At 43.1% G+C, this 23,262-nt stretch overlaps 1 protein-coding gene across 1 annotated transcript in view; it reads left to right on the forward strand.

Annotated features, from left to right (window-relative positions):
• si:dkey-106n21.1 (solute carrier family 23 member 1) overlaps nucleotides 1–23,262 on the forward strand; it is a 97,056-nt gene that overhangs the window by 44,692 nt on the left and 29,102 nt on the right. Inside the window, exon 8 of the mRNA XM_054777333.1 lies at nucleotides 6,446–6,699. Within this exon, the coding sequence (XP_054633308.1) occupies nucleotides 6,446–6,699 (254 nt within the window). The remainder of the gene's footprint in view (nucleotides 1–6,445; nucleotides 6,700–23,262) is intronic.

Genomic DNA, 23,262 nt, shown 5'->3' on the forward strand with positions numbered 1-23,262 from the left:
AGGTTAAACAAAAAGGGTAAAAATACAGTATAGTAGTCTATCTGTACAGCATGGGACAAAGTTACATGGTGAGTTTAAGGACCGTCAATCAAAGTGGGACAAAACGCCACTCACATTAAACATGCAAAAATTGGGGGATTTCTAAATGTATATTAATATTGATATGCATTTACATAAAAAAATTGATGTAGTTATTGTAGTTGCGTATCAAATCGTTTACCACAAAGAGATTTACATCCCTACTTATTTTAGATAAAAACGAGGGCTGTCAATTGATTCAAGTATTTAATCGCAATGAATTGCATTTCTCCATAGTTAACTCATAATTAGTCACATTTATATTCCGCTGAAAAAAGTTTTTATCTATAATAAGTAGCGATGTAAATCTGTCCGTCGAAATATATTTTACTGATTTGTTGGTGACTAGCTAGTGCGCTGCTAATGCTAGCTAATGCTAGCGCTGCTAGCTCTTCAGCCATGGTCACATTGACAGAATCCTCTACATAGATGTCCTCGGCTATGCCTGCCGTTAACTAGCAGCTCTCACCCAAATTTTAGCTCGCAAAAATCAGCCGAGAGACGGCTCGCATCTAAAAAAAACAACACTCGTTTGTTGGGACACTGGTATGCCAAGGTACCACTGTATAAATGACAATAAAAATACCGGCAGTGCTTCAGTACCTTCTTGCTTCTCTCGGACAGGTCGACGACGACGTGACAATTCCAATCACAGCGACAGTAGATAGATACAAATAACTTTGGTCTTGTTGCGAGAGCCATTTTCCAGGGCTTTGAAGCTATCTTTACCATTCAAAATACCCCTTTCTTTCTCTCTTTCTGCTCAATATTTGCCCTTGCTTGTACTCCACGGTCACCGCTGCTTCCTCAAACTACGGCGTCAGCCAAGGGTCAAACAGGATGTGTGCGTGTTAATCGCGCGTCAAAAACAAATAAAAGGAAATTAAAGGAAACTTCACACATTAACTTTGACAGCTCTAATAAAAACTTACTTGGATCTGCGATTAAGTGTGATTAATTATGAGTTAACTATGGACAAAATGTGACTAATCATGATTAGATATTTTAATCGATTGACAGCCCTAGTGTTAAAATGTGAAATTGTGTATTAAATTGTCTATTATTTTATTAAATAATCATATTCAACCTATTTCTCTTGCGTATTGATACTGTCCACCAAATATTGATAATCCATCCATTCATTTTCTAAGCCTACCCGGAGAAAACCCACGCACACACGGGGAGAACATGCAAACTCCACACAGAAATGCCCAAGGGAGAATCGAACCCAGGTCTCTCCCGATCTCCAGACTGTTACTGTGTTGGCCAACGTGCTAACCACTAGACCAACGTGCGGCCAATATTGATAATCATTATATAAAAAAAATTCATTTATTTTTTTTTTGTTTATTTATTTAACTGGCTTTATATTTTTCCATTACATTCCATTGTATTCCACTTATCCGGAGCCAGGTCGCGAGGGCAGCAGTCTCAGTAGGGAAGTCCAGACTTCCCGGTCCCTGGCTACCTCTTCCAGTTCCACAGGGAGGACACCAAGGCTTTCCCAGGCCAGCTGTGTCCTAGGTTGAATATATGTAGAGTTTCTCATATGCAGGCAAGTTTTTTTTTTTGTTTGTTTTCGACTGTCGTCTGCAGTTTTCTTGTCTTGAGGAAGACTGCAAGTCTGGACATACAGTATAATATACACATATACAGTAATCTAATATACATACATTTTACAATTCAAATGTTAATGAAATCAATAATTAAGTAATAAATAATAAATGCGCTAAATAGTAAAACAAGCAATTTTCGATTACATTTTAAAAAATTGTATAAATGTAAAATATGTAACATACAGTGGTGTGAAATATACCAGTATTATATTAAAATGAATCAATTAACTATAAAATTATATTCATGTTATCTATTCATATTACTTGTATTATTATTATTTTTGTAATAATTGTATAGTATACTGTATGGGGCCGCACAGTGGATGTTGGCTTCACAGTCAGGAGCTTGAAGGTTCAAATCCCCATTTGGGCATCTCTGTGTGGCGCCTCCCACATTTAAAAAACATGCATGGGAGGCTCACACGTGACTCTAATGAAGACAAGTGTTGTAGAACATGGATGGATAATATGTGCAAGTTTGCCTATGTGTCCAGGCTTTAGAGACTTTAGAGATGTACATCCTGACATCATATTGATCCAAGTCAGCTCATCAGAAACTCTTGTATCGGAGTGTCTTGGAGAATAGATTGTGTACCTAATATTATGGCCAGGTAAGCATGGTTTTAGCAATCATCCAAGAGGACAAGCTGTCACAAAGATGACATATCACTCAAACTTTATCTGTATAGAACCTTTCCTACAAACAAGTTGTGATACAAAGTGCTTCACAGTTTATAATAAATTAAATCCCCAAATGAACCCTTTCTTCCTGCTCACACACACACACACTCACAGCTGAAATATGTTGATACAGACACATGCTGCCAAGAAGCATGTCGTAAAAATGCAATTATGCACCGCTGACTTGATCAAAACCACAAGACCGTGTTGCTGTCCTCACCAGAACCTAAACTTCTTCTTGCTTTTATGACAAAGATATACTGTATAAAGGCGGCCGCTGTGACTACGACCGTGCAGCTGGCATCATTTGGAGGACATTACTCCCCATTACAAACTCACCTGAGGAAATCCACGCAAAATATGCACACATGCAGACGCATGGTGAAGTCAGCTGCAATGCTGTTGATCCTCCGCGGCAGGGGTGTCAAACTCAAAGCCGACTTCAGGTCACTGAAAGGCGACTTTAGGTCCTGGGCTAAACAGGACACCCCACCAAACAGTTCTGCGAGCTGCATGAAACTGCTGCCTGGTCCTGAGTTGGGCATCTATGCTCTACCGTTACAAAATACGTGGGCCAAAAATGGACCCCAACCGCTATTTAGACACCCCTGGGTTAAGATTGCGAGCCACTGACCTTCAGGATCAGTATTGGGGTGGATTGTTCACATTGTGCTCTGAGACTGCTTGTTTTCTGTGACCTGAGTTCAGACTTGAGTGGGTATGTTTGGTCAAAAACTGTGCTTTGTCTCATAGCCTCACATGCAGTCATGGAAAAAATGATCAGACCACCCTTGTTTCTTCAGTTTCGTGTTCATTTTAATGCCTGATGCCTGATACACCTAAAGGTACATTTGTTTGGACAAATATAACAATGACAACAAAAATAACTCATAAGAGTTACATTTTTGGCAGTACAATGCTATAGCTATTTGTGCAAAAACTTAAGTGATTTTGGTTATCATCAACAAACCATGGAAGTTGCCTCTTATGAGCTATATTTGTTATCATCATTATTTTTCACCTTTAGTTGTACCAGGCATTAAAATGGATCAATAATTTGAAGAAACAAGTGTGGTCTAATTATTTTTTCCATGCCTGTATGCCAGTGCTTCTCAAATAGTGGAGCGCAGTGAACTGTCGCGGTGGGCGTGAGTAGCAGGGAGTACATTCAATATTAGTGCAGACCTGCCAACAAGTACAAATTTATTGTACTCAACATGCAATTTGACTTTTGAATACGCTTGTGTGCTTCATAGCTCTCCATTTTGTTGCATTTTCCTGGTTTCAGTTTCAAGTTCAGTCTGTACCGTAGAGATTTAAAAAAATGTATACTAGCAGTTTCTTAATAGTACTTCAAATCGGAGGCCGTGAATACATTTCTGTCCCCTCGTGTGGCCATGGAAAACAGAATTGAGAACCACTGACATATGCCAAGTCTCCAGAAAGAAGAATGAACATAAATGCTTCCGTCCATTCTGGGTTGAAAGAACTTTTCTCTCCTTAGAGCGCGCATTTATTTCTTTTGTCTTCGGCTCACTTGTTTCGTTGTCCTCTCATTCCTCCACCATTGCTGGTGGCCAGGTGAGGGAGGGTGGGAGTAGCAAGTGGTGGATGGGGGTGGACATATGTCGCTTCATTCCATGTAACTTTCACTTGTCTCGCTGTCTTCTTTATTCGTATCTATTACTCTGTCTTCTTTCCTTGTATTTCTCACTTGTTCTTCCATGCCACTCGCTTTGCTTCTCTCCTGTTTCATCTGTCTCGCTTTTATTTAGACTCGCAATGTTTAGCGCCAGTGCACAGATTTGATGGGCTAAGTAGCATTCTGCGGGATGGCTTCACTTGCATGCAGTTGGTCAGTGGATTTTCTGAGCTAATCAACCAGTACCGTATGGTCTAAAAAAAGAAGTGCTGGTCAAAATAGGAGTGTGCCATCAAAACTTTAAAAACCTAAATAATTATTGACTATAGGTTCAGGTCCGTCTTGGACGGCATTTGTTTCTGGACTTCGTGATCCTGCTCTACTGTATAGTCACATTTGGGATGCAACTAATGCACATGCACAGTATGTGTGTGTGTGCGTGCAGTATTAACCGTCTTTGTCTTCTACTGTTCACTACATTCCACTGTGACGGGTTGCTCCTCCAGCTGCAATTGTGTCAAGTTAGTTCCTCCCCTTCTGCTACATAGTGACTGTTGAGAGTGGTAAGTGTCCAGTACTGCACATTCACCATTTTGAGTGTTTTGAGTGCAACATCTGGGTACTGACAGTGCACTGCATTTTGCCATACTTGTCAGTGGGAACGCACTTACGCACCCAAAACACAAAGTGTAAGTACGGAAGTGCATGGATTGAGACACAGCCTATGACATCAGCAAACATATGAGGAAGTAGTAGTGAGAGTCTGCGAAGGTAGATGTTTTGTATCCAAAGCAAGCAGTTGACAAACTCCAGAAACAGTCCAAAAGGTCAGGCATGAGGAAACCATTGAACATGAAACAAAAAGGAATCACTGTGTGAGATCTTGGGAAGGGATAAGAGAGATAAATGACAGGCCTGACAGAAATCCGGCCAGGCCAACGAACAGACATGAGGACAAGATAATGAATATGGTGTTAAGTGCATGTGAACACAGAGGAGGACACATGGCAACCAATCTGACAGGTCACATAGATCAAGACAGTGCAGTCTCAAAACATCCATCACATGTGAGACTCCCCCCCCCCGCAACCGCCCTGGAATTCACCCGAAAAGCCTCTTTGTCATGTCACTATGTAAAGATGAGCGTTGTCTGTGTCATTGTGGTGCAGAAGAATGAGTCATGAGGAATGTTTCATGTGTCCAGATGGTTGCATAAAACATCAAATGGCAGTATGTTGACTTTAATGTGGCAGATGTTGTTTACTGCTGCTCAGCTGGACATCATCATGATCCATCACCGCCCGCTCTTAGAGGTGCTCACATTTACAATTAGTTAGTCAACTAATAAGACCGCTATTAACGGATAGGTGATGTGAACGACTTTGTTAATATTCAGTTCTCACAAATTGCAACATCTTTATAGGATGCGTTGAATCAAGAAACTTGTGCAATTTCACCCACTAGTACTTAATAATGCTATCATTTTGTTATGCAAGCATGATAAAGAGTTTTGAAAATCAAACCAATCAATTACATTTGAATTACAGTAAGCGTTACATTAAAACCATTAGAATACACTGGAATAAACCTTCATTTGCCCTGCAATGCTGACATTTACGTTTCACAGAAGCAAAGTGGACAGTAGCGGTACACAAGTATCAGTCTGAAAAAAAATCCATAATATTTATGTTTATATATACGCCAGGCTATGAAGAACAATTAACAGCGGCATACCTGGTAACTGTACACAAATAATGAATACTATATATGTACAGTAGATGTAAATGTCAACTGTACATGACTAAATACACCCTATATATGCAGATGTAAATGGTGACTGCACATTACAAAATAAATGTTATATATTTCAATATGAATGGCAACTGTACATTAGTAAATGAGTACTGTACTATATTCTCAGGGTATTCAATTGATTGCAACTCGACTGTTCAGGTTGTCTTAGAAGACGTTTCGCCTCTCATCGGAGCAGGCGCGATAGCGGCAGAAGTGAATGGAATCATGAATCATGTGTGGACTGATAAATTGCAGTGTCTTGCCTAAATTTAAAGTTAACAGCAAAGCATTAAATAAGATCAGCTTCTTGCTGCTCCTTTTCAGACATGTGAAAACGTAAACATGTGATGATGTACTTCAGTGTAACTTTGTTAAGCATGTTCCAGATAAACTAAACCAATTAAACCAAAACAACATAACATGTGAAAAATGTGGACATGGAAAACAGTCTTCACCCGGTGTGGGCTGTAGAGTTCAAAAAGTTTGTGTTCAGTGATGCATGTGAATGAAAGGCCAAAAGGCATGAATATACCTGTATGTAAACACAGTATGTAATGGTGTCTCTAGTTTTCTCCTCTCTAGAAAAACTGAATTAATGATTGCATGTCTTGCTTCCTGTGCACAACCCTTGTAGGTCAGTGGGGTTTGCCCACAGTGAGCGTGTCATCCGTGTTGGGCATGATGGCAGGCGTCCTGGCATCAACCATGGAGTCCATCGGCGACTACTACGCCTGTGCTCGACTGTCAGGCGCCCCGCCTCCGCCTACCCACGCAATCAACCGAGGCATCGCTGTGGAGGGCATTGGCTGCATCCTTGCCGGCCTGTGGGGGACTGGGAACGGAACCACCTCCTACAGCCAAAACATCGCTGCACTCGGTATCACCAAGGTACGTCACAGATGACACCATAGCTGTAGTGTTTGGACGACACGACATCACGTAAATGATATGTTAGGGTAAAAATTCAGGCAAACTCTGTGTCAGTTCTATGATTGACAGGGCAACACACAAACGTGCAAACATGCACAACATATATATTTACTTTATTGCAGTTGTTTCTCCACAGTTACTGTAGTACACTGTAGTACTGTAACATAATTGGGGAAAAACTGAGCAGTATAGAACATGAATGGATGGGTTGATTTTTGACCTCAGCTACCCTGGATGTGATTGAAAAGAATCAGATGCATCAAAATAAACCTGGTCCTGTACATTGAAGGTATCTATTACTTGTTGACAACTTGTATATGATATGATGGTGTTGTTGACAGGCCTCATCACTTGAAGCACTTTCCCCTCTGGCAGGTTATGTTACAGTTCTTGGAACTGCTGTATCTTTCTTTTAGTGCCAACTCATTGAAACTACTCAATACTCAAGTCTAGTGTTGACAGTTGTTAAGGTCTTTGTGAGGGACACGCAAGGGTCATGTGTTGGTACCTGCCAGGCTTCTCAAGGGTGCAGGAAGTAGCCTCAGTCATCAGGGTGTTAGCAGCATCCTTCACAAATAGGCGTCACTGTAATGTCAGGGTTTAAAAGGCTACTCATGTTGCTCCACATTACTGTAACATGCAGTACAAAACACACTGACACCTTACCAGGTGTTGGAGGCTCAACTGAAGGATAAAGGCAAGAAAAATGTACAGACGGTCCTCATGTTATAATGATTTGTGCTATGACCTTTTGTGGTTATGACTCTTCTGATCGCAGTGCGTCAAAGATCATCAAGTATTAAGATGGTATCTTTGAACACGTGAAATGATCTCCACCTATGAAATGGACAGTGATAATTAAGCAGTGTAAGGGTCTCATTATTGAGACTTTCTCCTTCTGGTAAGCCTGTCTCGCCCTCCCTTGAATGCCCCGTCCAATGTGCAAGTGCACAGTGTGAGTGGCAGGTGTTAAATTAAATATCATTTAGATATAGGTTACAAGTTCGACCTGCAGGAGATCTTTTTAAGCATTACAAGACTGCTTCGAGTACATGGACTGGGACATATTCAAGGTAGCCGCAACAGTAAATCATCACACACAGGTGGTGGAGGAGGAGGAGTCTATATCTCCATACTATATATTGAGAAATGCATTGAGGATGTCACTGTCATCAAAAACATCCATACACGAGCCAATGAGAAGCCCTGGATGACCAGTGATGTGTGTGCAAAGCTTAAAGCACGGGACAGTGCTTTCAAATCTGGCAACATAGTGGCACTCAGAACAGCTAGAGCCAACCTAAACTGTGCCATGCACATGGTCGGAAAGTGCAGGACCTCTTCCATGGTCCCATGAACACCAGGCAGTCCACCTCTCACCCTGATGAGCAGTCGCTGTGCGTGGACACATGTGATATCAGGAACACCTGGAAAGCAATATACCAGGCCAGGTGGCTGGAGTTCCCAAAGACGTTTTTAACACTTCTCTGGACCAGGCTCTGGTGCCACGATCATATCGGTACCCAAAAAACTCACGATCTCTTCTCTCAGTGACTACTGCCCATTGCACTTGCTCCCATCACGATGAAGTGCTTTCAGAGGTTAATAAGGGAACACATGATCTCCAGACTCCTCCCCTCACATTCAACTCGCACCAGTTTGCTTACTACCCCAAATGCTCTCCTCTGCACTCTACCTGAACTTAGAGCATATACGAGGGGACAACACACACTTGAGGATGCTGTTTCTGGACTTCAGTTTAGCATTCAAGATGATCATCTTCAAACCTGCTAACCAAAAGACCTCAGTCTATATGGGTGGGCAGCAACACCTCCGATGTCATCTCCGTGAGCAGCGGCTCCCCTGTTGTGTCCTGATTCCACTGCTGTTCACGCTGATGACTCATGACTGCTGAGCTGTTGCAGTAGTGGTAGTGGACCTTATCCAGGATAAGAACGACCTGGTCTACAGAGAGGAAGTGAAGCAACAACCTGGCCATGAGTGTGAACAAAACCAAATAAATCATTATCGACTTCAGGAAGAGTTCTGCAGCACTTGCATTTTCTGTACAGAATGAGGAGAGCACATCTCCCCCTTCCAGTCCTCACCACCTACATCTCAGTGGTCAGGAGCCTGCTGTGTCTCTGACTTCCTGCAGAGAGTATGACAGTAGGGGCAGAGAGAATCATCAGCAATCATTGCAAAAAAAAAAAATGCTGCTTGACCAAGACTCATACCATCAATAGAGACCCCTCTCACCGCCACCATGAACTATTTTTTCACTTAGCGCCAGTTAATAGGCAGGCAGCTGCATTTTGAACCAGCTGGAGACAATGTATGGATGACTGGTCCAAAGGGAATTACAGTAGTCCAAGCAGCAAGTAAACAATAACATGCTCAAAGATGTCAGCGGGAAGGTAACTGTCCGCTAACTGTCTCAGGTGGAAAAAACAAGACTGGGCTACAGCGCTCACGTGTTTACACAGTTTAAAAGAACAATCTAAAAGCACACTAAGGTTTTTTACAAATGGTTGACAGTATGAAGATAATGGGGCAAGTGCACTGTCCACACCATCTAAAAGAGCTGGATTGCCAAAAAATAAGAATTTCTGCTTTTTTCTCATTAAGCTGAAGGAAGTTGAAAGACATCCACTGCTTAATATCCACAAGACAATTCAGAGCAAAAAAAAGTAGCCTATACCTGCTTTCAAAGACAGATAGATTTGCAGATCATCTACAAAACAATGTAACATAACATTGGATTTTCAAATAAATGACCCCGAAGGCAACATATACATGCAAACAAGGCTAGGCCCAAAATGGAGCCTTGAGGTACACCACAATCAAGTCTAGCCACTTTTGAATTGAAGTGGCCCATAGTGACAGAAAAATGACAAATAGGACCGAAACGACTGGAGAACAGTTCCTTTAAGACCTACATATAGGCCCAAACGTGACAGGAGGATGCCATGGTACACTGTATCAAAGGCTGCCGTTAAGTCTAACAATCAAAGGGCGGCACAGCTGCCAGAATCTGTAGTTAAATGAAGATCATTACAAACCCTGAAAAGAGCAGTCTCAGTGCTATGCTGTGATTTAAAACCTGGTTGAAACCTTTCAGAAATTTCATTAGTAGTAAGGTAAGCCAGTAACTGAGAGTGTACAACTTTCTCTAACACCTTAGAAAGAAAGGGGGGCTTAGAGATAGGCCTATAATTGGACAAAATATTGGGGTCCAAAATGTGCTTTTTATTGAGTGGCTGCACTATAGCCTGTTGAAAGCATGGAGGGACACAACCTGAAGCAAGAGAGGCATAAATTAGCCTCAGGATATAAGGCCCGATGGTAATAAAAACATCTTTTAACAGATTAGGTGGGAGACAATCCACAGGGCAGTATGACGGTTTCAGATCATGAAACACCTGTGATAATTCCTTCACAGAAACAGACTCAAACTGCTCCAAAACAGCTGAACACACAGGGGTCAACAGCAGAAGATATTAGGGCAGAGGACCTAATTGCTGAAACCTTGTCAGTGAAAAACACCAGAAACTGGTCAAAGATGCTTGAAGAAGGCACCATGCCAATATTGTCACAGGGTTTCACAAGGCGATTAAGCACATTAAAAAGAACATGAGGCCTTGAGTTTAGCATTCTTTATAAGATGACATCATGAGTCAGACGGCTATATTGAGTAATGACCCCCTGCAATTTCCAATGGGTTGACAAGCTCGTGAGTTTTTTCATAGATCATGATTGGCTCATGTCAAAGAGCTGCCTGGTCCTCACGAACTCGTGCATGCCACAATATGCCATTTTATGACGTGGACATGTATATGTACAAATCTGTTTTTTCCTCTAAATTTAGTGGGTGCGGCTTATACACCGGAATTTACGGTAGTTGGATTTACATTATTTGCTTTGGTTAGGGTCCGTTTTGGTTTGAGTCGGACCTTCTGGAACAGATTAATGACGTTAACCAAGGCACCACTCGATTTGAGTGATGTTGCATAAAATGTTGTGAAATCTGTCCAATCATGTCCTTACTTTATGCATATGTTAATTCATTTATTTATTTACATATGATCTTATACATAACTTAGCTCCTAAGTCAGTCACAGTGTACACAGAACACATAAAGGACATGTAGAATACAGTAATAAAAATATTAAATACAAGAATGAAATAATAAAAAGCAAAAACAATTCCTTACCTTTATCCCTGTGGCTTATTGGGAGGAGGAGAACAAATAAAATATTATTAGACCACCCTTGTTTCTTCAGTTTCTTGATCCATTTGAATGCCTGGTACAACTAAAGGTACATTTGTTTGGACAAATATAATGATGATAACAAATATAGCTCATAAGAGTTTCATTTAAGAGCTGATAACTAAGAACTTCCATGGTTTTCTTGATAATAACCAAAATCACTTACGTTCTTACATGAATAGCTATAGCATTGTACTGCCAAAAAAATGATCTCTTATGAGCTATTTTTGTTGTCATTGTTATAATTGTCCAAACAAAGGTACCTTTAGTTGTATCAGGCATTAAAATGAACTGAAGAAAATGAAGAAACAAGGGTGGTCTAATCATTTTTTCCATGACTGTACTTCCGTAAAGCACCTTCCTACAAACAAATTTAAGTTAATGCCTCTTGTTTATACATTCACACACGCACTAATATACTTGGGAAACAGTTAGGCACCAAAAACAATGTATTTGAGCTTCTCAGATAGCTAAGATAAGAACTTTATTGATCCCACACAGGAGTAATTCACATCACATCAGCTGTAGAGCACAAAGTAGTGCCGAAAAACCATACACAGGACATAGTTTTAATGCAATAAAATAAGAATATAAAATAAGAACATGAGTTATCAAAGTTATAATCAGTAAACAATACCCCTTTAACTAAAAATAACTTAAATCTTTCCAAATTTAACATACATAAATCAAGGCACAAGAAACACAAATGTATTCTTAAAATATGTAATACATGAATTATGAACTCAGAGATCGGTGGAGTAGCCAACAAAACAACTCTACTCATTTAACAGCATTGTTACTTTAGAATAATTTTACTGAAGAAAAAGATATGTGATGTTACACATATCGGTATCAGTATCGGTATCAGTATCGGAAATTGAGAGTCGGCCAATATCGGCATATCGGTTATCGGCAAAAAGCCAATATCAGACATTCCTAAACAAAACAATATTTTAGCTTTCTCCTGAGTCAATGTAAGGCTCACTCTTATTGATTCTTTTTATTGGTTCTCAATAATGCACTGCTTAGTTATTACTGTCCCTTTCATACGACAAGATCCTTTAACGTGCTCAAGGATGGGCTCTATCTTTAATGATGGCCATGAGAGTCAAACAGTTAAGACCAAAAGTTCAGCCAATATTGGTGACTGTTTCTCCTTGGGAGCTTTTTATATTCATTTTCACTTCCATAGTGACGGCTTTTTTCTTCCGTTTGCTCATTTCCACCGGATCAGTCTTCCTTACACGTGTGCGAGACGAGGCATAGACTGCATTCTTACAGCGCATATTCATCCGCTGCACATGTTGTCACTAGTTAAGCTAGTTGAGTGCTTGCAGCCCAAAATTAAGTAAGTAAAGTAAAGTAAGTAAAGTAAGTAAATTAAGTATATGGGCGCACGTAACCACCAAACACCGTAACACGGAACTCCATAACGCATAGACCACCTGTGTAGATATATTTAAAGAAAAAAACCTGCAAGCCTGTATTTCAGCTTTGAGTTAGTAAGTAACATAGCGTATTATTAGTATTTGTGTTTTTGAAGCCACGTTATTTAGCAGAAAGTCCATGAAGGTAAGCGTGGGACATGTGGCATGAACATTAGTGCACAGAACCACAGTTGAGGGAGCTTCTGAAGGAAGCTGCATTAGAGGAAAAAAAGCAAATTACTCCCACATCGGTGTACGAATGTACTTAATCAAAAAGATTACGTGATTTCCACACTGTGTATTTTATGTGGTGCCTTGCATGCAAACTTGAAAACATGATGATAATGTACCTTTACAAGCCAAACCACACCAGTCAAAATACATCGATGAAAGTATAAACATCTGCACAGGACTAAAAAAAAGCAAAACAAGAGTTACAAGACGTAAGCAAAGCGGTAATTCAGTCAGAGACAACACTCATTAGATGAAATTGAAAATGAAATTTGTGTTTCATTGAAACCACACGTTTAAATGAACTGCTGCTATTTCAAGGCTTTGTTAGTGTTCTTGCCAAACCAGTATTGCACTGAATTGGTTGAAATTTGGAACCAGAGACAAAAAGGTGGTGATTACTTTCACCAGATATCTGATTCAAATAGTTGGAATTTTTGTTGTGAAATAAAACAGTAACTCCTGAAAGTTTGAAGAATTTGTGCAACTCAGTGGTTTAGTAGTTAATTTTGGTAAATTATCTTCACTATTTACCAGGAGTGTATTCGTAATCAGATTTTTTGGTACGGAACTTTCGGTTTGGTACAAAGGCGTAACGGGTTCCCATACGGTACCCATGAAGTGTGGAAGTATTAGGCCCATTAGGCGTCAACTCAGTAAACAAATACAATGCAGTCCAGCATTTGGCAAGTGGGAGTCATGCCTAGTGATAGTGCCAAGGAGAAGTCAGAGCTTGAAAACCCCTCTTGCATCGTTAAAGGAGAGGTCGTCCGGTGTGGGGTGTGAGGGGCGGCCTCTCCCCTCGGCGGGGGCAGGGGTGCTTGAGCCCAGCTGCCTCTGCGGAGCTATCTCCCCTGGGTGGGAGGGTGGGTTGAGGGAGGGCGGTTTTTAATTTTTCTGTTTATTTTATTTTATTTTTATTATTATTATTATTTTTAATTAATTTATTACATATTTTTTGTATTTTATAGATTTATTTGTGTATTGTATGTGTGACATGTGGGGACTGCTTGCTACCCTCCAGCTCTTGTGGCTGTCCCCCGGTGACTGGGAGCTTTTTAGCGTCGCCGATTGCTCTGTGGACCACGCCGTCCTGGAGGGCACTGCTTTCTTTGTGGCCTGCATGCTGAGATGCCCAGGGTGCGCGGAAATGGGGGTCTGGCGGGGGTCTGGCGGGCGGTCCCCGCTACTTGCTGGTGTCTGACTAGTCTCTGTTTCCTGGCTGGCGGTTGTCTGCCTGCCTCCGGGGTGACTCCCTTGGCGTTCTGGTGGATGGGTGGGGGGTGGGATGATGGCTGGTCTGCGGCATGGCGGGGAGAGGGGCAGGGGTCCTGTCGTGCGGCGCTTGCTTCTCTGTCCCTCCTTGGCGCTTCTTGCTTGCGTGCTTCGTGGGTGTGGCCGTGCCCCGCTCTATGTGGGGTCCGGTTCTCTTGTGGTCGCTGTGGTGTGGCTCCCTTGCCAGCCGTGGTTTTGTGTGTGTGTGTGTGTGTGTGTCTGCCACGTGGGCGCGGTTCCTACTGTTCTGGTGGCGGTCGGGTCTGCCTTGGGGCGTGTGGCTGGTGCGTGGTGTTTGGCGGTTTGGGGGTGGCGCTGTGGACACTGCCTCTGGTGGGGCTCCGGTGTTGGGGGTGCTGGGGTGTAGCCTCTGGGGAGATGGGTGGACCAGACTGGGCGTCCTGGTGGGCCGGGTAGGGCCTGTGGTGTCTCCTGCGGCCCGTGGCTTGGCCGAGCCTGTGCTGTGGTGAGTAGTCTGTCGGCCATGTGTCCTTGGTCCCCCCACCCCCGCTCGGTTTGGGCAGTGTTGGGGTGTTGGGCACTGGGCTGTCTGGTGGGCTGTGTGGTCCTGCTCGCGGGGACCATGGGCCTGGGTGACGGGTTTTGGGGGTAGGGCCTGTGCCCTTGGGCCGCGCCTGCTGAGGGGGTGGTGATCTGCTGGGCGCTTGGGCATTTGTCGCCGCTGGTCTTTGTGCTCTGCTGGGCCGTTGTCTGCGTCTTTGCCTCCCCCGGTCTGTCTGCGGGCTTGTCGGGGGTGGGGCTCGGGTGCGCGAGTGGTGGCCGTCGGCTGTGGTGGCATGTGGGTGGTCTGGCTCCCGGTGGCTGATAGGGTCCGGCGGCTGGTCTGCTGCTGGTCTCGCCTTCTCGCATCTGGTGCTCGGCCTCCCTGCGGCTTGGGGGTGCGGCACTCCCACTCCCTCTCCGGGATTTGCTGCCCCGCGGGTGTCGGTTGGCATTCGATGATGATGACAACACAGGTCTAGACAATTTTTGAAACAAAGAAGAAACTATCTTCCCTTGGCAAATTTTGGGGAGCTGATTTCGAATCTGATGTCTGTTTTTTTTGTATCAGCCTTCATTTTTGCTAATCTTATGCTCACTCCTCCTAAAGAGCTTAAAATGCCATATAGCATACACAAAAAGCAAAGCAAACCAATTTCTAATCTGCCTTCTGTAGGCTAGCTTTGCAGCTGTGAAAGTCTGATTTTTGCTGAAACTGCTCAATTTGCATTGGTTCACTGGTTCATTTCACTAGAAGCAGGACTGGTATTCTATGTTGTTGAGCTTCACTTCTTTTGGCAGTCTTAGTGCAGTTATCATAAGGCAAGATTTCACCAAGACATAAATGCGATGGAAAAAAGGGGTCAAGGAAGATGGAATGTCAGTATGATAGCAGAATACTGCTGGAGTTTTATACTTGAATCTTTAGATGCTGAACACTCTGGTCAATCTAAAAGACGGAAGCTGTTAACACAAAATTATGTTCTAAGTAATTTTATTTCCTCCTCTGTGCTTAATTCACGCCATATCCATTACTTAGTACCTGCGTTTGTCGTCACAGCTTCACATTAATTTGTGCAGTTAAGCATGCAATAGTGCAAAAATAAGATCACATTTGTTGAAGGGGGGCACCTGGAGAGTCAGAAAATGTGACCCGTTATGACAAAGCCAATGTCATTTTTGAAAACAGCGCCTTCAATTTAGCTCAAAAGCATGCTTTTCATTTTTGTTTCTGCAGCTTCATCAAATTTGGTAGACATTTGGTGCAATGTAGGTAGTTACGCATACTCAGGCTCTTGTCTTTGGATGGGTGGGTACAGTTTGTCTTCTGAATGTCTTATATTTGCATTTGACTTCATTTAGCCATTCGTATGCTAGAAAATGCTTAACTTAGGCCAAAAATACGTAAAACTTGCATTTTTCTTTAACTAACAATAAGCCATAGTCAACCACAAAAGAGCAATGATTTTTGAATCAATGATAGAGTGAAGCTGCGGAAGTGGTGAGGAATGACAGTAAATATATTACTTCATTTTTGTAATTATTATTTTTATTAGTGTGTTGTAGAATTGGAGAATTATCAGTTTATGTTTCATCTGAACAATCATTAAAGCTGTTTACACCAAAGCTAAGCAGTTTTATGTCTTGCATTTTTTTCCCATAGTGTACACAAAATGAATCCAACCGTGACCTTAAAACCGAGATACATACCGAACCATCATTATGGCATACTGTTACACCTCGACTATTGATAAAAACAGGCCATATTATAGGAGGTATATATTACTTGTTGCCAGCTTGTGTATGATATGATGGTGTTGCTGACAGGCAACTCCTCATCACATCAAACACGTCCCCTTCTGGCAGGCTTTGTTGCTGCTCTTGAAACTGCTGTACCTGTAGTGCCAACTCGTTAAAGACTACTAAAGTGGAGTGTTCAGAGCTGTTGAGGTGTTGGTGTCTGCCGTGCTTCATTAGCACAGCGTTGTTTGCAGTACTTAATGTAAGAGTCCTAACATTGGAAGTAGTCTCAATCGTCAGGTTGTCAACCGCTTCTTCCTCAATTGGACTGTCAAGAGTTTAAAAGCTCGCTCATGATGCTCTACACTTATCACTGATGTCCTTAAATGATGTTCACGGATTAACGGACGTATTCAATTTTCTTACGTCCCCAGTTGAAGTTAAACAATTCTTGCATGTCATGTGAGGGGCTGTAGTTGATTCCCAATATCTGGGTCTTTGTGACATTTATTTTATACCCTGCCAAATTTCCAAATGATTCCAAAAGTTTCATCAATGGGGGTAATGATTTACAGTATCTGGGCCGTTGAGATAGGCCATGACGTCATCCGCAAAGAGCCCCAATTTATGTTCGGTGCCATTCACCTCCACTCTTCTAAACTCAATATTTTGTCTCACCGCTTGCGCGAGCGGTTCAATAAAGAGAGTGAATAAGGTGGGTGATAGGCTGCCATTGATTTTTATTCTTACCGTTGGTTGTTGGTAGAGGGTCCTAATACACTGTACTGCCTTATTGTTGAATCCAAATCGTTCTAGTACTGTGAAGGGAAATTTCCAGTTAACACAGTCGAATGCTTTTTCGGCATCGACACTCACTAATACAGTGCTCTTCTTGTCTGGTTTTGCTTGTTCCACAATATGTAACGTTCTCCTCATACTATCCGGCTTGATCTTCATCTATCAGTTCTGACACAAATGAGTAAAATCTTTTTGAGATTATCGTAGTATAGATTTTAAAGTCTACGTTTAATAACAATATCGGCCTATAGTTCGCCCAGTGTTGTTGATCTTTTCCTTGTTTTGGTATGACTATAATTATCACCGCAGCCCATGAGGGAGGTATTTTATTGTTCTGAAGGGTCCAATTGAATGAGGAGAGGAGGACCGGAGATAGCTCTTCTATAAACATTTTATACCACTCCGCTGGAAACCCATCACTTCCCAGTGACTTGTGATTTTTTTAGTGCATTTATTGGCCTCTTTCACCTCCTTCGTTGTAATAATGGCCGTAAGGCTATCGTTCTGTCTGGTACCTATTGAGGGTAAGTCTAGCCCCTCAAGAAAAGCCGTCATTTTCTTTCCCTTTGCTGATGTAGGTTGTGTATATACAATACAGTAACTCTTGATCGTACCCGTGGAAATTTTTTTTAATGCCTTTTGGAGTGGTTAATATGTCTTCAGAGCGTGGGTCTTTAATTTCATTTCTATTGCTTTTTATTTGTTGTTTTTGTATGCTTTTTGCCAATCATTTTTTCGACTTCACCTAATAATATGTCATTAATTACAGTATACTCCTGGACTATCAAACTATCAAAGATGGCGCCCTCCGTGGCAGACGTCTCTGTGACACTCTCCCGTGTTTTTCTATTTTTTGCTATCTTATTGTTCATTTTGGACATTCAACACACTCACGCAGTACATTACAACAGGGAGACACTTTTGAACATCGGCAGGGTTCACCATGAACTTTCATTTAGCCTCTCAGACTTTGCCTTTCTTCTGCGCCGGGAGAACGCAGCAGCCTGCGGCCCCGGTGAGCTGAATACCCGGCGAGCAAAGCATCCGAGGCGTAAACGAGGCAAGCGAGCCGGCCTGCATGCTAGGCTAAAAGCTAGAGCGACTAGGCCACCGCTACCAAGCTTGCTGCTAGCCAACGTCCGCTCTCTTGAAAACAAGATGGACGAACTACGAGCAAGGATTACAGCTCAACGTGAGATCAGGGAATGCTGTGTCCTCACCTTCACAGAAACCTGGCTGACGGAGGATATACCGGACTCGGCGATCCAGTTGGAATCATTTGCTGCTTACCGGGGAGATCGGACTTTAGCGTCTGGTAAACACAGAGGTGGCGGCGTCTGTGTTTACGTAAACAAACGGTGGTGCACAGACGTACAGACGATGGAAAAGCACTGCTCGCAGGACATTGAGCTGCTGATGGTGAAATGCAGACCTTTTTATTTACCTCGTGAGTTTAGCGCTGTGTATTTAACTGCTGTTTACATCCCACCACGAGCTAACACTGCTAATGCACTAGGCCTCCTGCATGACATCATCGATAAACACGAGACCAAACACCCAGACGCTGTATTCATTATATCTGGCGATTTCAACCACTGTAACCTCAGGACTGTCCTCCCCAAATATTACCAGTATGTGAGCTTTCCCACAAGGGAAAATAACATCCTGGACCAAGTCTACTGCAACATGAAAGGTGCTTTGAAGGCTGTTCCAAGACCCCACTTTGGAAAGGCTGACCACATCTCTATATTCCTTTATCCAACGTACAGACAACTTCTCAAAAAAGCTCCCCCTGTAAGTACAGCAGTTAAAGTATGGAATGAAGAAACTGATCAAGTACTTCAGGACTGCTTTGGCTGCACAAACTGGGATGTGTTTAAAACTGCAGCGGGGAGGGAAGATTGTACTGTTGATTTGGATGAATATGCTTCTGCTGTTACTGGCTACATTAGCACATGTATAGAGACTGTTAGCACCACCAAGTATTACAGAAAATACCCTAACCAAAAACAGTGGATGAACTGTGATGTAAGGGCTAAGCTACGTGCTCGTTCGACTGCATTTGTCATGGGCACCGCTGATGACTACAAAAAGGCCAGATATGACCTGAGGAGGTCCATACGGGAGGCCAAAAGACAGTACAGACAGAAGCTGGAGGGCTACTATTCCACCTCAGACCCTCGGCGCATGTGGGCGGGGCTCCAGCACATCACAGACTATCGACAGCAGAGTAGCGTAGCCACGTCCAGCCAAACCACACTTCCAGATGAGCTGAACGAGTTCTATGCCCGCTTTGACACCCAAACTTCTGATGAGCAGAGAGGGTGGCTGAACCTGGGGAGCACACAGGACGCACCTCTCATGGTGACATCAGCTGATGTGCGCAGGGTTCTAAACAAAACAAACCCACGAAAAGCAGCAGGCCCAGACAACATCTCAGGACGTGCACTTCGGGTTTGCTCATCAGAGCTAGCTGATGTGCTTGCTGACATATTTAACCTGTCGCTTGCACAAGCATCTGTACCGACCTGCTTTAAGTCCACCACCATAGTGCCCGTACCCAAGAAGAGCAACGTGACCTGCTTGAATGACTATCGCCCTATAGCACTCACTCCTATTGTTATGAAGTGCTTTGAAAGAATAGTCATGACCCACATCAAAAAGAGCATCCCGGCGGCAACTGTGGACCCTCTACAGTTTGCATATCGCCAGAACCGGTCCACGGATGATGCAGTCAACACTGCCATCCACACAGCCCTTTCTCACCTACAGGGCCAGGACACATACGTCAGAATGCTATTTATAGACTATAGCTCCGCTTTTAATACAGTCAGCCCCCACAAACTCACAAATAAGCTCCTCACACTTGGCCTGTCTCCCTCCCTCTGTAACTGGGTGTTTAACTTTCTCACAGGCAGACCCCAGTCAGTCAGAGTCCACAACCGCACATCCAGCTCAAGAATTGTGAGCACTGGGACCCCACAGGGGTGTGTGCTGAGTCCACTCCTCTACACGCTCTTCACCTACGATTGCGTGGCCTCCCAGAACAACACCAGCATCATTAAATTTGCGGATGACACTACAGTCATCGGACTGATCACTGGTGGTGTTGAAACATCATACAGAAGAGAGGTGGCGGACCTCATAGCTTGGTGTCGTGATAACAATCTCCTTCTCAATACAGATAAGACTAAAGAGATGATCATCGACCCAAGAACAAGGGAAAAGGAGCCACATAGACCCCTGTTTATTGGTGAGACTGAGGTGGAGAGGGTGAAAACCTTCAAGTTCCTTGGCACACACATCAGCGAGGACCTCACCTGGTCTCACAACACCCAACAAATTCTGAAGAAGTCCCAAAGGAGACTGTACTTCCTGAGAAGACTGAGGAAATTTGGCATGTCCACCACAATCCTGAGTTGCTTCTACAGATGCACCATCGAAAGTGTCCTTACCGCCTCCATCACTGTTTGGTACGGTAACTGTACAACACGTGATAGGAAGGCACTCCAGCGGGTGATCAAGACCTCACAGAACATTGTTGGGGCAGCCCTCCCCTCACTGCAAGACATTTATACATCTAGAGTCCTACGCAGAACACACAACCTCATCAAGGACAGCACACATCCACAACACTCATTATTCACACTCCTGCCATCAGGCAGACGCTACAGGAGTTTGAAGTCCAGGACCACAAGGCTGGCAAACAGCTTTTACCCACAGGCCATCAGGCTTCTCAATGAAGCACTCAGACACGCCACACGCAACACACACTCATAGCACTTTATTTATTTATTTATTTATTTGTATTATTTACTTGCATTAATGTCTCTTCTGTTGTTGTTGCTTAATTTCTTGGTATTTATGTATATGTGTTTATGTTTCTTATGTTCTTATTCTTTCTTGTGTTTTTCTTTCTTTTCCTTGGGAGAATGAACAGAATAAGATTTTCATTGCATGGTATAACTGCTGTTTTACCATGCACATGACAATAAAACTCTCTTGAATCTTGACTCTTTGATTTCTTGATACACCTTGGGATCTTGTGTCCTCTGATAGTCCTGTTCCAGTTCCCTTAAGTTATCACTATTGACTCTATATGCTTTAGCTTTAAGATTTTTTGCAGGTGCTGTTTCAGCTATTAATGTCCCTCTGATAACTGCCTTCATTGCGTCTCAGAGTATTGTTGGGTCTCCCTCTTCGTTGTCGTTCTCGTCGATGTATCTTTTTATTTCTGTTTTTACTTTAGCCTTTGTTTGATCTTTGTTCAATATTCCCAAGTTGAGTCCCCATATTGTTTTCCTTTTCCTGTAGTTAAGATGTATTAACAGATAAACTGGGTTGTCATCAGATACAGCTGCACCCCCAATCTGACATTCCCTCACTGTGTAGTAATCCTCCATGTTCATGAAAAAATGGTTAATTCTTGAATGCACTTTGTGTACCGCTGAATAGTGTGTATAATCTCTTTCGAGGGGGTGCATATTCCTCCATACGTCTACCATCCCCATCTCTTCCAAATATACGTTTAAAAAGCTTGTAAGTTGCGTTCTGTTGCTTTTAAGGCTGGTTGTATCTACTTTATGATCTCTAATGACATCCAAGTCTCCCCCACATATCAAAATACCACATGTTTCTGTTGCAAGAGCATCAAATAGGCGCTTGAAAAAGTTTTTATCACTCTTCGGTGGCGCATATACACGTACTAATGTCACCTGCTCATTTTTTTATTTCCCTCTTACTGGAACACGCCTTCCCTCTTTGTCTCTAATTTCTTTCTGAAATTCAAATTCGATACCAAGTTTGATACCAAGGTTACCACTCCTCGTCTGCAACTTCCCCCAAAAGAGCTGTGGTATAGCTTCCTGCAGCCTTATTTTTTTAGTTTGCCGTGCTATGACTGCGCCAGGTGGATCTCCTGGAGTAAAATTATTTGTACTTTCTCCTTTTTGATTTTTGTCATGACATTATTTCTTTTTAGCGGATTGTTTAGGCCATTGACATTCAGCGACATTATCCTAACATCATTCAACATCCTTGTGTTTTACCATTCTTTCAAAAAACATCCAACACCAACCACAAAAACAAAAAGTAGCTTCCAACAATAGTGTGGTTCAACCCTTCCCCACTAGGCCCCGTTGGTGGGCAGAGGAGAAATCCTTATCTCTAAGAGGGCTCCTCCCTAGACTTAAATCGGTTCCCGTTCTGGAAACTCTATGAAAGGCCTAGATATGTTGACCTGGGTACTATGCTAACATCAACAGTCCCCGGCCGGGTGGAACTATCATTTTGAGTAACGAAGAAGTCTTTGTTAATGAACCCATAATTCTACCTCGCTCATCGCGCACTCATTCAAATTCTCTTGACGAAGTACTGTAGCTTTTCCCTCGCCCGCATCGCCATTCCACGTCGAGTCTCTCCCTTCCGGACACACCGCCACTCAGCTACTCCTCGCTCCTTTCACGCCGCCACCGGCGCACGGTCGTCTATTGGGATGTCCACATCTCCCGGGCTGTCTCATCTCCTGTGCGGCTGCCGCAGCGCTGTTCTTCATTTCATCACTGCAGTGGATCCGGATCCTATTCAATGGTATCTGAAACCGAACTCCTCTCTCCTTAAGCACCTTGTTAATGCTCATAGGATTTTCGCTTTTGGACGACTTCGGCTGGATAGTCGTGATTGATTGATTGCTTGTTTCCCATGCACACCTTTCTCCTTCACGCCGTCTTCGAAATTACTTCCTTTGTCTCAAACTTCAGAAAGTTGACAATAATGGATCTGGGTGAGGCATCCGGGTTGGGTTTTTGTGTGAGAGCACGGTGGGCCTGCTGGATATGTAGCTCAAGATCCTCGGGTAGCTGTAGCTCTGTTTTTATCTGCCCACTGGGCCCTCTTCCACATTTTCCGGGACGCCGAAGATAGGGATGTTTTTCCTCCTGGATCTTCCTTCTAAGTCAGCCAGTTTTTCTTGCGACCAACTCGCTTGGTCAAACATTTCTATCATCGCCTCCCCGGCGCCCGTCTTCCACTCTTCAAGCTCCGCTATGTGTTCCAAGGCCCCGGCCAAAGTTACCTTATGCTCATGTACTGCAGCTCATTGCGGCTAGCTGTTAGCTTGCACTCGATGTCCTGCTGTAATGCGCCAATTTCTTCCTTCATCTTCTGTTTTAGAGTGACAATATCGCGTCGGAGGTATTTTATATCCTTGCTGATAGTGGCCAGCCCAGCTCGCACGGTCTCATTGTGATCCTGCTCATCCATTCTTCCTATCTTGTCCTC

The sequence above is a fragment of the Dunckerocampus dactyliophorus genome, chromosome 5 (genome assembly GCF_027744805.1).
Source record: "Dunckerocampus dactyliophorus isolate RoL2022-P2 chromosome 5, RoL_Ddac_1.1, whole genome shotgun sequence".
Lineage (NCBI taxonomy): Eukaryota > Metazoa > Chordata > Actinopteri > Syngnathiformes > Syngnathidae > Dunckerocampus > Dunckerocampus dactyliophorus.